Source organism: Trichoderma aggressivum (genome assembly GCF_033847375.1).
Source record: "Trichoderma aggressivum f. europaeum strain CBS 100526 chromosome Unknown scaffold_017, whole genome shotgun sequence".
Lineage (NCBI taxonomy): Eukaryota > Fungi > Ascomycota > Sordariomycetes > Hypocreales > Hypocreaceae > Trichoderma > Trichoderma aggressivum.
The window spans coordinates 234416-248266 of NW_026946383.1; the positions used below are offsets into that span (position 1 = coordinate 234416).

Consider the following 13851-nt stretch of genomic DNA (forward strand, 5'->3'; position numbering starts at 1 on the left):
CCCGAGGCATGGCCTTCAAACAATCTTCAAGCTCCCGCACTGTCCAAGTCGAGACAACTTTCTCGACAAACCGTCCACATTTGGCAGCAAAGTCACTCTGGGAAGCATCACAGAGTAACTGCAATTCCCTGCCTGCCAACGAAGCCGCCATCCACATGATAATCACCTTGATGACAGGATCGCCATTAAATGCGCCGCAGCCCCATAACCCCGTCGAGACAGTCGGAGCATCACCGCCCGTCCAGGACGAAAACGCCGTATACGCCTTTCGTATCTCACGCAGAATGTTTTCTTGCTTCAAATCAGGCAATAGCCCCAACTCATCCACTTCATCGAGCTCTAGTGCGTCCATGAGCAGCATTCTACCTCCTTGCTTGCTCCTGACTCAGGTTTCTCCCAGGAGAGGTCACGGCGCTGGCCCAAGATTCTCAGCATAGGGCGAGCTCCGCAGACAGTCAGAGTCTGGTCATCCTGTAATGTTGGGGTGAAGAGCACTGCGGGACAGGCTTCTGGACAATTTCCCATAAAGATCTCCTCCTGAGTTGCTGATTGCCCGAAACCAATGTCTTTATTAGCAGAGACAACCACCGCACCATCGTTGCCTTGATGAGCAAGTTCCTGTGACTCTGTGCTAAATTTCTGGACAAGAAGAACGGTCAAATTTTTAAGCCGAATTTGATCCCAATTCCCCCTTACAAAGTTTCCCGTCTCGCCGAAGGCGCGTAAAGAGAATTCTACTCCCCTATCAACGGAATTTTCCGGACTTGCTGGCCTGGGATCCGCACTGAGCTCTTCAAAATATTGGAAGAGCGCCGTGAGGTACATCTTCACTGCCTGCGGGTGTCGCTGTTCAGAGCCATACCAAATACCAAAGTCGTGATCTCCTTCACGCCAGGGAGGGGGCTGGAGAGTGCAGAGGAACTGATGAGCCACAAGGCATGCAACCATGTCTCTTGTAAGACTCAGCTTGTCCCCCGGTCGTAGTACTGGGATAGTACCTGTCGCGAAGTGATCCGGTAGCTTGAGCGAGAGCTGCACGATAGTGGGCCACAGCCTCGAGAAGAATGTGTCACCATGATGATGCTCCACAGCTTCTCTGAGTGTTCCGAAATCGCCGGCTGCCCCAGAAGAGCCATGGCTCGTATTAGCAATTGTATCGAGAACATCTATAAGCTGGGCAGGGGTGTTGACAGGCTGCTGGAGTATTTGTTGGAGCAGCGTCCAGTATGCTACCTGTCCATCCTCACCTTCTTCATCGAGAAGACTGAAGCGGTCAAGACACCGCCACGACGGCGAACAAGGCAGTAGCAGTTCCATCACAGCACCATGTGTAGTCGGGCAGAGATGTCTTCCACGAATCAGAAGACTTCATATGTAGCTGGATGTTGAATCTGCCTCCTGGCGATGAGTCATCCGGTGGCAGCTGAAAGCCTCCAGGTGGGGGTGCCGCCGACCTTGTCGCTTTAGTCTCAGCAATGTAGCATGACTTGGTTTGAGGCAGAATGGAGACTTTGGCCATATGTAGACAGCCCTTAAAATGGCAAGTAGTTATAGTATAGCCAAACTCGTGTTGAACAAGAGTCCTCCAAATAATCTCGTAATGCCCCAGTGGCCAGACTCTGCTCCAAGCAAGTTGGTAGCCGGTTGACACATCAGACGATTAAGAAATTCATTTCTGGATCTTTCAGCGTTTGCACCCAACTCTTGGATCCTCTTTCTTCAGCCGCTAGATTCCAAATAACCTGAAGCGTTTCCATGGCAGTATGGATGAAGCCCCACGGACATACCGTGGTCATTATGCGTAGTCTTTCCATGATGAATTTTTGCCTTGCTGGATCCCTCGTCTCCGCACCTATGATGAATGTTGGCCACGTAGTAGCCTTGAAATTGGGGTCTTCTACAGGCATCATGTTCAGGTGCGCTAGTAGGTCGTCCGTCAGGAAGGCGGCAAACTCCGGACCAAGCCTCTCTCCGGCGGACGGGATGGCCTGTAAGATATATATGCAGGCAGCTAGGCGATGACTGGCCCCTGCGTGCATGCGACTTTGCATAACATCATTTGCTAGATCAAGAGCTCTGGCAGTGTCGCGAGCCCATGCATAAATATCGTAAGCTTGAGCACGATCGATGAGGTCCAGAGCAGCCCTGGTAGTGGCTTCGTCGGACTCATCCCCAATCACACTGTTTGAAAGCTGGGAGGCCTCGTGTAAGATTTCCATCAGCTCTGGCGGGCAGCACAAGTAACTGTTTGCCACCGTCTTGCCAAGCACAAATGGAATTTGTGAGGACTCAAAGTTCAGCGACGCCGCATATCGTGCCGGCATAAATGCTGATGCCAGGATAAAGTAACTGAGCAAAGCAGTCAGTAAGGGAAAAGGAAAGCAATCCAGTTACAAAGGCAAAAGTTACAATAGCTTACATGAAACAATCTGAGAGAAGGTAATCCCGTAATGAGCTATCCCAGGCCTTGGTAAGCCGCAAGAAGGACATGATCTTTGCAGCTCCCTCGAGGTGTGCCCTCCATCCATGCTTTCCTGATTCAATCAACTCCACGTTGATGAAGAAAAGCGAGGCAGCGAGCACGACGTCACCATTGATGGTGTCGAGATTTTGAATCGCGGTAGACATTAGCTTCAGCGCCGTGTGCTTGGAAACCAATGCATCATTCAGCGCCCTAGTCGATGCTGCGTCTCGGTTGGCGGGTATAAACCCGCCATCGGGGTAGGGTAGGCCCATTCTAATCAAATTGGACATGTGCGCGGCTGAGGCTGCAACGATGATGTGCTGTAGTAGCGGGTGAGCACGAGTCAGCGGGATGAGACTGCGGAAAGGATTGCACTCTGGCCCGTCATTGGAGACCAGATCTTTGCACACACGGCTGGTGACTGGCGAGAGATACGACGCGATATTAGCACAGAGGAGATGGAAAACATTCGGACTTGGACGCACAGTAGTTGAGATAAAACCGGTGAGCCTGGTCCAGGCCTTGAAACAGAGGATCGACCAACACCCACGGGGTGCCCAGCCCGGCGGTTGGAGACGCGGGTTGGGAAACGGAAACGACCTGCAAGGCTTCTGCACCCGTCGACGATCGTCTGGCAAAGTACCCGTTCGGCGAGCTCCTCCGCGAGCGCACAATGGGTGACACAGCGCCGGCGTGTGTCGTCTCGTCCCCGTCCGTACCGGCGTCGGCATCAGCATCTTCGGCGTCCGCGTCCACCGGCGCGCTCGAGGTCCGGCCGGCGAGCTTCCCGCGACTGGCTATGGCTCCCGTCCACCGAAACAGCTTGCCGTATCCGAGACACTCCTTGCCCGAGGCGGCGCACTTGTTGCAGTGTGGATACGAGCGGTCACAACGGAGCCGCTGCCGACGGCAGTTGTGACATGGCTTCGTGGGTGGTTGGACTGAGCCCATGATGGCGGTGACGCTGCAGACGCCTGGTTGAGTCTGGATGGGGCCGCCAGTCTGGCGAGCAAAGACGCATGGCAGCAGAATGGGACGAGGATGGCCATTCCTGGCGCTGTGGTTTGGGATGTCCAGATATCACCATCTTGATGACAAGTGACCGCTAGGCCGAGACCGGCAGCCAAGGCTCAGCCGGTGCGCTAGCGGGAGCGGGAAAGCAGCGCCGGAGCAGAGTCCCGATTCTCCGAGGCTCTGAACCACAGGCTGCTGGAAGCCTTCCATTCACTGTATTTGCTCGCTTAGTGCGCTAGCTTGAACCGCTGAACGATCCGTTGCACGTCAACTCTGCATTAGCTTAGTAATGATGCAAGCCGTACTCCGTAGATGAGCAGTAGATGCAGTGGGAATAACCGATAAAATTTGGATGACAGATCTTGCTTTGCCCAAGAGAAAAACTATATATTAGGGTTGGAAATATCAGTCATGTTTTGCTATGGTAGAAGTGAGGATATCCGTGTCTACATCGTGACGGGAATCTCCCACTCGTATGCCACTTCTGGTATACGTTTGTGGGTTAGTAAGTGCAAGTACTTACATGTAATTATGCTACCCTAAAATACATGCATCTTGCCATCATCGTGCCTTGAACCATGTAGAACAACATAAGAAATCCAATGTAAGCAGTATAGTGACTCTTGAGATGAGTTTTCTTCAAATAGTCTCAAGGGAAACCGAGTCGTACGAGCCCTAGTGCAAGCCGTTGATTTTCATGATTCATGATTGCTTTTATCGTGATATCAGCGTCAAGTGATGGTCCCTACAACACTCTGCTATGCTTCATTTACTTCCAAAACAGCCAGAAATCTTTCAGAGACGCTCTCATCTAGTTTCTCTACACATTCTCATTATGTTGACATTCAGATTTTAAACTGTCTAGCCGAATCCCCCGTGAGGTGACTGGGCTTGCCTCCCCCCTCGACCTCGCTTCACTCGCTTCACCAGATAGATCTGCCTCAGTGATTCCGCTTCAAAGAATAAAACAAGTTCACATGATCCTCACACAATAAGTAATAAAGTCTCGTATTTCCTCTAGCTTCTTGTTAATTTAGATTGGAGTCGTCATATTATTACATTTTATTACATTTTGGTTTATAATCATTCCGTTATCAATGTTGGTTGTTGTACGCCCGATGATGAATCACGATCACGAGTGACATCACCGGCAGTTGTCTCTTATTACGACGAAAACGGGTTTCACAAAGATGTTGAGAACTGATATGAGATGTCAATATGAGATATCACCCCGGCTTCTCACCCCTTGAAATTGCCATCGAGGGCGAGACTACACCCGACACTCCCCTTACGTCACCTGTACTCTGCAACTTATGTTGGTAGGCGGATTATCCCTTGTGAAGTCCTTGCCATGTTGAGTTTGGCATCTCTGACCCATCACCGAATTGAAATGTTGTTGACTCGGTGTCAACCAAAAGTTCCAACCATCTCACTTCCCGCATCATCCGGTCTCCACGTGTCTTAACGCTCTTCAACAAGCCTACGTCTATCTACTAACATGTGTACTACACAGTGATAACGTGTATGCTGTAGTACTAAGGCAAATATGCTGCTGTGCATGGAAATAGCATTCATTCATGTTCCAAAGTACTCTGTACTCGTACAACAAAGGGACAATATCAGTGTGAGAGACGGTGCGAGAACAAGCCACAGCAGCACCTGGAACTTGCTCAAATGCCGTCACACCCGCTCCAGAATCTGACGAATCAATGCAAACTAACCATGGCTTGAACACGATATGCACTAGTCAATGCGAACAGGCTATTCCCCTGGGCGCTACCAGCTGTCAATGAGTAATTTCATTAAACTTTAGGGTTCTTAGTCGCCCCCAATTCCAATGAACGGTGACTTGTCAACTTGTCAAATATGGTCGCCGAGCAAATCTCGCGGTAAGAAACTTGACGCGAGATGATAGCCGCGAGAGAGAGAAATAATGGATCGCTCCAGATACGCCACCCAGGAACAGCCAGTTGGGATTGAATCCGAAAACAAGCGCGGCGCAGCTCCATATGACAACTGAAATCAAGTCGATCTGTCAGAAAACGGTCCCCGGGGAGTGCCCGAAGTAACGAGCACGGGTGCTACTTGTCCGTCGGTCTACATGTGTTGTACGAACGGTTTGTATGGGTGCCCCCCTCTCACCCCTTGAACATGTGCGTTTGGCATCTCAGCATTTGCTGTCATGTGAAAGAAACAAAAATGTGGTTAGACAAAGCGGCAATCCTTTCCGGACGGGGAGTTGCCCGGCATTTTGATACTACATATTGTCGCCCCGAATATGATTCCGACGCCTCATCATGTCACTTTTGTGATGGCGACTCTTACCTGAAATTCAAGGGCGATATCATGTCTCAGAACGAGGCACTGCCAACATGCAGTACGGGTGCAGGCGTGCCTGCTGACATGGAGTGGACATGGCCGCTGACATCGGCGATATGTCTGCTGACGGCTATCCCAGAAAAGGGGCAAGCCCTGCAAGAGTGGCCCAGAACCCCAACGGTACTGGGTTCGGGATTAATTATTGTTATTAGTCGGTACGGATTTGCTCAAGCGCGGCATTCGGGCTGACGAGCGTGTCCCAAGAACCCAGTTGTCAGGATTCGCTAAACGGCCCTATATCGCCCCCCTCGCAGAGTTGAACTCGGGGTGCAGCCGAGACCGTGGGAATGGGCCCCAGTGATTTACATCAAGGCTATCAAGCGCTGCCGTAATAGACGTTGATCCCTGCTTTCGGACGCCTTGCCTCGTTTTGCCTTGATGATCCGAGGAGAAATGCCTTGTCAGGCCAACCACAGGCGGCCAACAGAACAACTTGGAGGATTTAAACCAGCCATACCCGGTTCGGGTAGGCTTGTCCCAGCTTAGGTACGCGCTCACCATATCGTTGGCGATGCCAATTTGCGCCTTGTACTTCGTATCATCATCACTAAGAGATGGCCCTGGTTGTGCTCCACTGCGTTCCTATTGTGGGCTTATCTTGAGAAGCCATCTCGAAGTGTTGGATTCTTCTTTGACCCCATGCGTACCTTTTGCCGCATTGGGATGACAGGACATCCATACTGGGACATGACTAGCCGCACAAACTTGCGCCGGTTGGGCGGCCAGTGCTTGTAAGTAAGTACTGGCATTTGATGCCCCTCGGCCTCTCACTACCGACACCAGTTCTTCTCCGGCCATTATGGCGTGGCCTTTGAAAGTCTCGGTGTGTTTGGGATGGAGGTAACGAGCCTCGTTGTAAGCAGCGGTGTGATATATTTACGGAGTACATACGTAGTCTTTTGGTTACAGATTATTGCGACTGCGTCCGGAAACCCCCCTCCACCAAAGACCGCTTAGAGTAATGAGACCGGTTTGATGAAAGAGTGGCTGACATTCAAGTACTATTGTACTCTTTAGTTAGTAGGTGGTCATCTGCTTAGCAAGTTGCAAGGATTAACTTAACAAGCAATATTACCGAGCCTGAAGGATGCACATATAATAGCGTGCCTGTATAGAGTATTTGGAATCAGCCTCCAGTACTCGTACATGCGCACACGAGGTGCTCTGTCACCAAGTCCACAAGCAGAAGCTTCTTCGCAGGCATCCGGAATTTGCTAACCTCGGTCAAAAATTATTATGGGAATGATGAGTGCCGACGCTTCGGTTGCCATTCCCACCACCTCGGATATGCATCTGGGATATAATTTGATGGGCAATAATTCATCCCACTTTATATCCGCCTGTACGGACTTTGGTATATGTAACATTGGAACCTTCTCCTCGGAATATTATTGCCAGCCTTGCTTGGGTCTCGGTGCTACCCCTCATTTAACCATGCTGCCTTGCGGGCGACGATGACATCCTCAAGCTTGATTCATTCCACGGGAGGGTGCCATACCACTATCCACTGTATAGGGTCATGCCGGCTGCAACACTACTGGGTTGCCATCTTAGCTCTCCTGATCGATCCTACGCCGTGATTGCTGGTGGTAACTAGGGGCGATGACTTGCCCTAGTCTTCAAAAGGATGTAACTGGTATAAGAGGTTCTGCATCTTGTCCTGACTGTCCCATCCGAGAGAGCATGGGCTTGGGTCTTCGAGTGTTGCGTTGTTCTTTGGAAGTGATTGACTATGACACCGCCAACATGAAGCTACCTTGGCTACCCCAAGGGAGGCGGCAACCTGGTATTCTCCCTCCAACAAGACCCGTTAATGTTCTTTATGCTTGTTTGTTTTACGCGTTAAAATAGGTTTCCGTGGCATTCCTGCACTAGTGACAATAGCAAAGTAAAGCCATTCACCACAACTAATCGTGGCGAATGATAGGGCGAGGTTCGGAGCTACCTCTAGGTCCTATTCTATACAGGGGAGTAAGATTCATGTTTCTGGGCGCTGGATGGCGTTCTTGGCAACAAACTCGATCAGCTGCATAAACTACTGTATGCAGACCCATGATCTGCCAATACGACTAAACTTACTGAGCGAAACCAAAGTCCCTCGGTGGATATGCCGATTTGCCATCGATGTTGCCGACGGTTGGTAGGAGGGAGGTGGAAAGAGGCCTGAGGACATGGAGTTGTTCCTGTCTAGGTGATCTTTGCTATTGGTGGTTTGCTCCAACAAGGGTGGATGGATTACGCTATGCAACTTGTCTTTTACGGACTAGAGCTTGTAAGCCGTCTATTTACCCGGAGGATTGCTTGAGCAAGGAATGTAAGTTTGACACTGAAGCTGATTGACTTTCAAATAGAAGGCTTTTTCATGCACAAGAGCCTGGTCTGCATCTCGAGTCGTGATGCTGCAGAAAAAAAGGCTTGATTTGAGGCACACCGTGCCAGGCTATGATTGAAAGGCTGCTCCCGACATTGTCCATCCTTACTTGATGTGGTCCTCAATGTAACTTCAAGGTGACATCGCCTTTGCACTGTATATGTACGGAGTAAGCAGGCCGCTGGGATCTTCTTTTGTTTTGTAATTGATTGATGGATAAACAGCACATACATCCAGTACTGGTAAACCATAGCTCTGTCCTGTCTAATGATGGCCGCGTGCCCCAGCCTAGCTGAACACGTACTTGGAGCACAGTCTCCGTTAAAATGACGTTAGTTATAGTTTATTGTGAGCGTTCGTTACGGAACACTCGCAGAGCTAGTGTCATCGGGGGCGTTATAGCGCACCCGATTCTTGGAACTGGCCACATGGAAGGGATCTAGACTTTTGTAACACGGAGAAGAAACTAGCGGCGTAGCTCCAGCATCAGTAGAAAACACCGGCGTCTACAGGTGTCCACTCCTCCGTCGGTCTGGTAAGTAGAAATTAACCCGGATTAAACAATGGGAACAAAAAATTAAACAGCCACCAACGCAAAGGCTTACATCCGCGACCCAATGGATTGGCTGAGGAATCTTGGCGAATGCAAGCGGCGCAAAGGCTGTGCGCCCCCGTCCGTGCCACCGGACGCCTGTGAAACTCTCCACTTGTCGCGTGGGTAGAGCAGGGAGTATCCTGGGAGATCGTCGAGACGGCGGGGAGGATCTTAGTCGCAAACGGAGGGCTCCCGAAACAGCCGGCTAAGCTGTCCTTGGAAGGGGAAATGAAGAACACGAGGTTGAGACGCAGTATGACACGCCGATATTAGGGACATGTCAGACGTAGAGATTTAGACAGACGCCATCTGCTTTGTAAGATTTGGGTCACTGGGTACATACTTAGCCTACAACGAGCAAGTGGATGGAAGAACGTACAAACGAACAACACGACAGTTATGTTGAAGTAGGACAAACTCTTCCCGTGGTGAGTTCTTGTTGGAGCTGGAAGTAATATCAAGTGTCAAGGCCACATTCTAAGAAAAAACGAGCTTAAAGATTCCAAACATACCTTGCGTGACTGTGCACACGTACTCGGTAATGGATGCCGTAGCCTGGTGATAGTGCTCTTCATTGAAGGGGCTTCCATCACCTTCGCGTACATCGCACATTTTCTATCTGCATGCACCTGGTAGTCTTTTTGTAGAGCAGGGAGGACACCCCTAGCTATAGGTAAGTGAAGAATGAGTTTGATATACGGAGTTCTTACTTGTACGTTTTCAAAACAGGGGTAAATCCCTGACTGATTTCCTTGCTCAATCACGGACAACTGCACCTGGGTCTCTGCCAAGTAATGATTCGATGTCTGAATGCAAGCCGGTAAGCCCACACACACACAAGCTTTTCTACCCCCACTCGCTATTGATGATGGCAATCGCCCAACTGTCATTGAAACCGGGGGACAGGGCTGGCTGGGCTTATCTCATCAGCGCAGTTTGGATGCGTTGTCTGATATTTGTCAAGAATTGATGGCCTTGATGACTTTGCGGGATTTCCTTTTCTCCCTGATGTCATGCCATGCAATACTTATTTTAGAGGAAAACTCCGAAGTCCGGAACCAGGACTGCCATTCAATTCCACCGAGGAATGTTGGCAATAATGTTTATACTCCAACGGATATTTGACTCGTGACTACTACTCCTGACATGCTCATTATGCTATATATAAAGTCGGTCAGCATCACAAAGCCAGTGTCTACATCCAGTGTCGAGGCTTGTACACTGTCCTGTCAGACTTACCGCCTAGGATTAACCTGCTGGGCTCAGTATGGTACGTTTTAGTAACCAAGCGGACTTGTAATGACAAAATATGGGAAGTAGCAGGCTGCCAAGCTTCACTTGATAGAATTTGCAACATTAGTCATTACAGTCGTAAAAAAGCGTTGTGTATGTAGACAGTTAACGAGGCGTACGCTGTAATGCGAGGTCGGTGAGATGCATAAAATAAGGTAATGCTGAACTACATGTACCTAGGTAGTAAGCAACAGATGTTCATTTTGGGAAAAAGTACAAGCTACTCCGTGCTGAGGGTGAGATTGGAGCGCACGGTTGATGAAAACGTCCGCGTGGACCGTTTATAAACGCATTTATGGAGTTACGGTAAGCGTTCCGGAACGATGATTGTCCCGCCCAAGAAAATACGGAATATAAACAACCGTGTTGCTGAAAAGGAAATAGTATCGCCCATTCCAGGATGCCATAAGGCTGACAGAGAAACGGGATTATCCGATGGACCGCAATTCCCGTACATACATGCAATAGCAGTCATCTTATGAAACCATCTGATGCTAACCAAGAAAAGAAGCTGGTCAAGATCAGACGTAGATCCTAGCAGTTGTTGTGCCACCCGGAAGAGAAATCATGCACAAGACTCGGGCAAAGGTTATCGGAGATATCTCGCACACAGACATGAGTGCAAAACCACGATTGCCCTGGACATGCTTTACTGATGTCTTCAACCGTCCGAGTAACATTGCATTTACTAGGTCCTAACCTGGCACCCAGGAATACAAGGCTTCCTTGAATTGACTTTTTCATCCCCAGCACAGCGTTGTATTCCGAGTTGCCACCCATGGATTCTAGGGGTCCTGTTGGCCCAAGCTCGGTGTCTGGCAGGCTTACAGTACATGTACATTACATGTATCAAAGACGATGCCCACGACGCACACGCCCCCAATACGGGCAGGTTATAATGACGTATGATTCATTATGATTTATGCGGTTGGGCCGAATAAACTCGCCGGCTAGGCAGCTTACGTGCTCTTCATCGCTGTCCGGCCGGAAAGACCGATTGGTTGTGAGCAAAGTGTCAAATACGCTTTCCATCATCTATTCCTCAATCCTTGGTGTTGATACTACCAGGTAGTATAGTAGAGTATAGGTATAGTAGTTTATAACACTCGTTTGTGTCTTTACGCCCTGCACCTACCTAATAAGTACCTTGGACTTCTATGCCTCGTTAAACTCGTTACTTTTTTTTTTTTTATACGTTATTCCTCTCTTGGAAATGAATTGCATGAATTGAAGACGATCCACGTACCCAATTGTAAATGCCGATGCACGTTGTAGTTCATTCACCATATAAGATGTAGTTTCTATGGGGTAGGGTTCCAGTACATAGTCGCGACCGTGCTAGGCACTGGCCTACTGCATCATCACATGTAACTCCAAAGTACTCTAGCTTTTGTGCGCTGCCTACGAGTATAGTACCTCCTAGCGCCTTGCTTAGCGACCCTAACCACTGTGACTTCTGCTTGCAAAAGACCCCCCCGATGTGCAGTATCTGCCTACCTCCTACCTTGTGTTTTCTTCTCTCAACATCCAACTCGTCATAACCAAAACGTTGCCGTTTCCACAATTCGACTCGCTCAAATCTCTCTTTGGCGAGCTCCCACGACTATTATCGTGTCAGGTTGATGCTATATCTCTGGAAATAGTGGCGTTTGCTTAGCCTGCAGAGAACGATCGTCCCACAGAGTGGCTCCGACAAGAGTTGACGAGAGTGGACGAAGCTCGCATCAGATCTTCATTAACTCCCCGACAGCTCAAGGCGGCTCCGCATCACCAACTGCATACCGCTCTCTGTCTCTGGCTTGTCAGACGCTTGGTCAGGCCGCATGCGGGCCGCTCCGGTTGACCACTCCGTGATGGCATGCTCACACGGGCTTCAGGGTTAACCCAGCACATGTAATCTCTGTGGCTACGTGTTCTGCTCTTTGTGGGTTGCCTGCTACAGTATCTCTCCATCCTCGAAGCCGGGCTAATATCTACAGTAGGTCATTAGCGGGCATAATTGATACTACTGTACGAGTACTTCAATCCATGTGCTACCACCTGGTTCCATCATGTGGCATGTCCGCCCAGAGCGCAACGCCTTGACCACTGGCTCTAGGATTCGACTCGTACATGGGCGAAGCGTTGGACAGTGCACTCATAAGGTCGTTGAGCTAGCATCGGCGCTTTCCCGTCGGATTGGCGGAGCGGTCCACCGCTTCAAAAAGTTCGGCCGGTTATGACTGAATTGGACAAGTGAGCCGCGGCACATGGTTTATCATGTTTCCTATTGCAGACGATGAAGCTGTTGGTGATGCTACGTCGCTTTCCCTTGCTGCCGTCCGTCGTGGTTGGATGATATGGAGTTCAGACGTTAATCGTGCTTCCAAGCCGTGCAACAGCTATAGCGTCCAAGGGTGATTCTGGCGGGCGGGAGGATCTTCCTGCACGTTGCTGATCAACGCAACCAACCAACTGCCCCCTAAACTATTCTGGAAGTCTACCCCGGCACTAGCTCGTCAGGGGGCCTATTCAGTCGTCATGGAGGCAGATCTTCTGGAACGGCTCATATCCTGCTCCTTCCTCTTGCGCTGCTGCTTCGTGACCGTCGTCGATACATGCTTTCGGCGTTCTACAGTACTGTACCGTTTCATCGACGACGATCGCTCGGTGCAGCCTTGCTGCGTTGCGATATCAACCATTGGCAGATGGAGTGGAGCGATGCCTCAAGCCTAAACTTGATGGTGATCAGTTCCTGTGGTCCAGACTGTGTTTGTTGCGTATTCCGCGGTGCTTGCGGGCCGAGGCAAATCAGCCGGGGAGCAAGCCATATCTCCAACGGTCAACTCCCCGGTCTTTCGGTATATACGATAGGTATTGCCATCGAATACGGGGCGCTGTTCTATCTTGGGCAGCATGCACCTGGGCGCTTTCTCCAGCCATTGTTTCACAACATTGCCGGTAGACTAATAGCTCCGAGAGCAAGCTATGCAACTCTTCAACGGAGTGTGCCAGATTTGCGGAGTTGGTGCGGAGAACGGAGCACAATACGGAGTGCGTCAGGTACGACGGCGGCTACAAAAAGCTCTCAACCTTCTCGGCCAAATACCACGAGCGATTAGCAATCGACGAATGGGCGGCGGCTCTGCTAATTTACAGAGTAAATGACCTCTCCAAGGGCTGCGGGCTGGTTAAGCATGGGCTGCGAGCCTGTTTGAGATCCATGACGCAGTACTGCATTTAACCGTGTTGATCACAGCAGAATCAAGTTGGCACTTATGTGCTGTTGGTCGTTGGCTCAAGTCTTTGGTTGCGTGAAGGAGATGCCTTGTACGAGCTGACGAAAGCAGCTTGGATAAGCCCTGCCTGCTTGTACGTTCTACAATATCCTCTTTCTGTCCTTCCCGTTGGCCAACGTTTTGATGAGCTGCCTTGACAAAGTACACAGCTACGCTACTCGTACTCCGTGCTTGAGGGGGCGCAGGTTCTTAAACCTTCCAGAATATCTTGACAGATCATTTCAGTGTCTTAGCAATTTGGAATGACCCGTAATAAGTGATGACTATGAGAACTCACACCCCCTGGTCAAGGGTGCGACACTTGGGAAATACGATCGCCGGAATTTCAGAAGCCCTGCTTGAGGAAGCTGCATGGTTTTTTCCCTTCTTCTAGCGGGGGGGCCTATCGCCATCTACTACCCCATGCGGAACAGTGAGCGCTGGAGAGCTTGAGGCCCGCGCTGGACGAAGATGGGCC

The 13851-nt window shown here is 50.1% G+C and overlaps 1 protein-coding gene across 1 annotated transcript; it reads right to left on the reverse strand.

The window, feature by feature from the left end:
* Positions 1-339: 339 nt before the first annotated feature.
* Triagg1_5073 (transcriptional regulator family: Fungal Specific TF) lies at positions 340-3415 on the reverse strand (the record flags this gene model as incomplete). The annotated part of the gene is made up of 5 exons (XM_062899547.1): positions 340-1264; positions 1326-1531; positions 1788-2349; positions 2420-2885; positions 2950-3415. The coding sequence occupies 5 exons, from the start codon at positions 3413-3415 to the stop codon at positions 340-342; spliced, it is 2625 nt and encodes an 874-aa protein (XP_062755898.1).
* Between the last annotated feature and the right edge of the window lie 10436 nt (positions 3416-13851).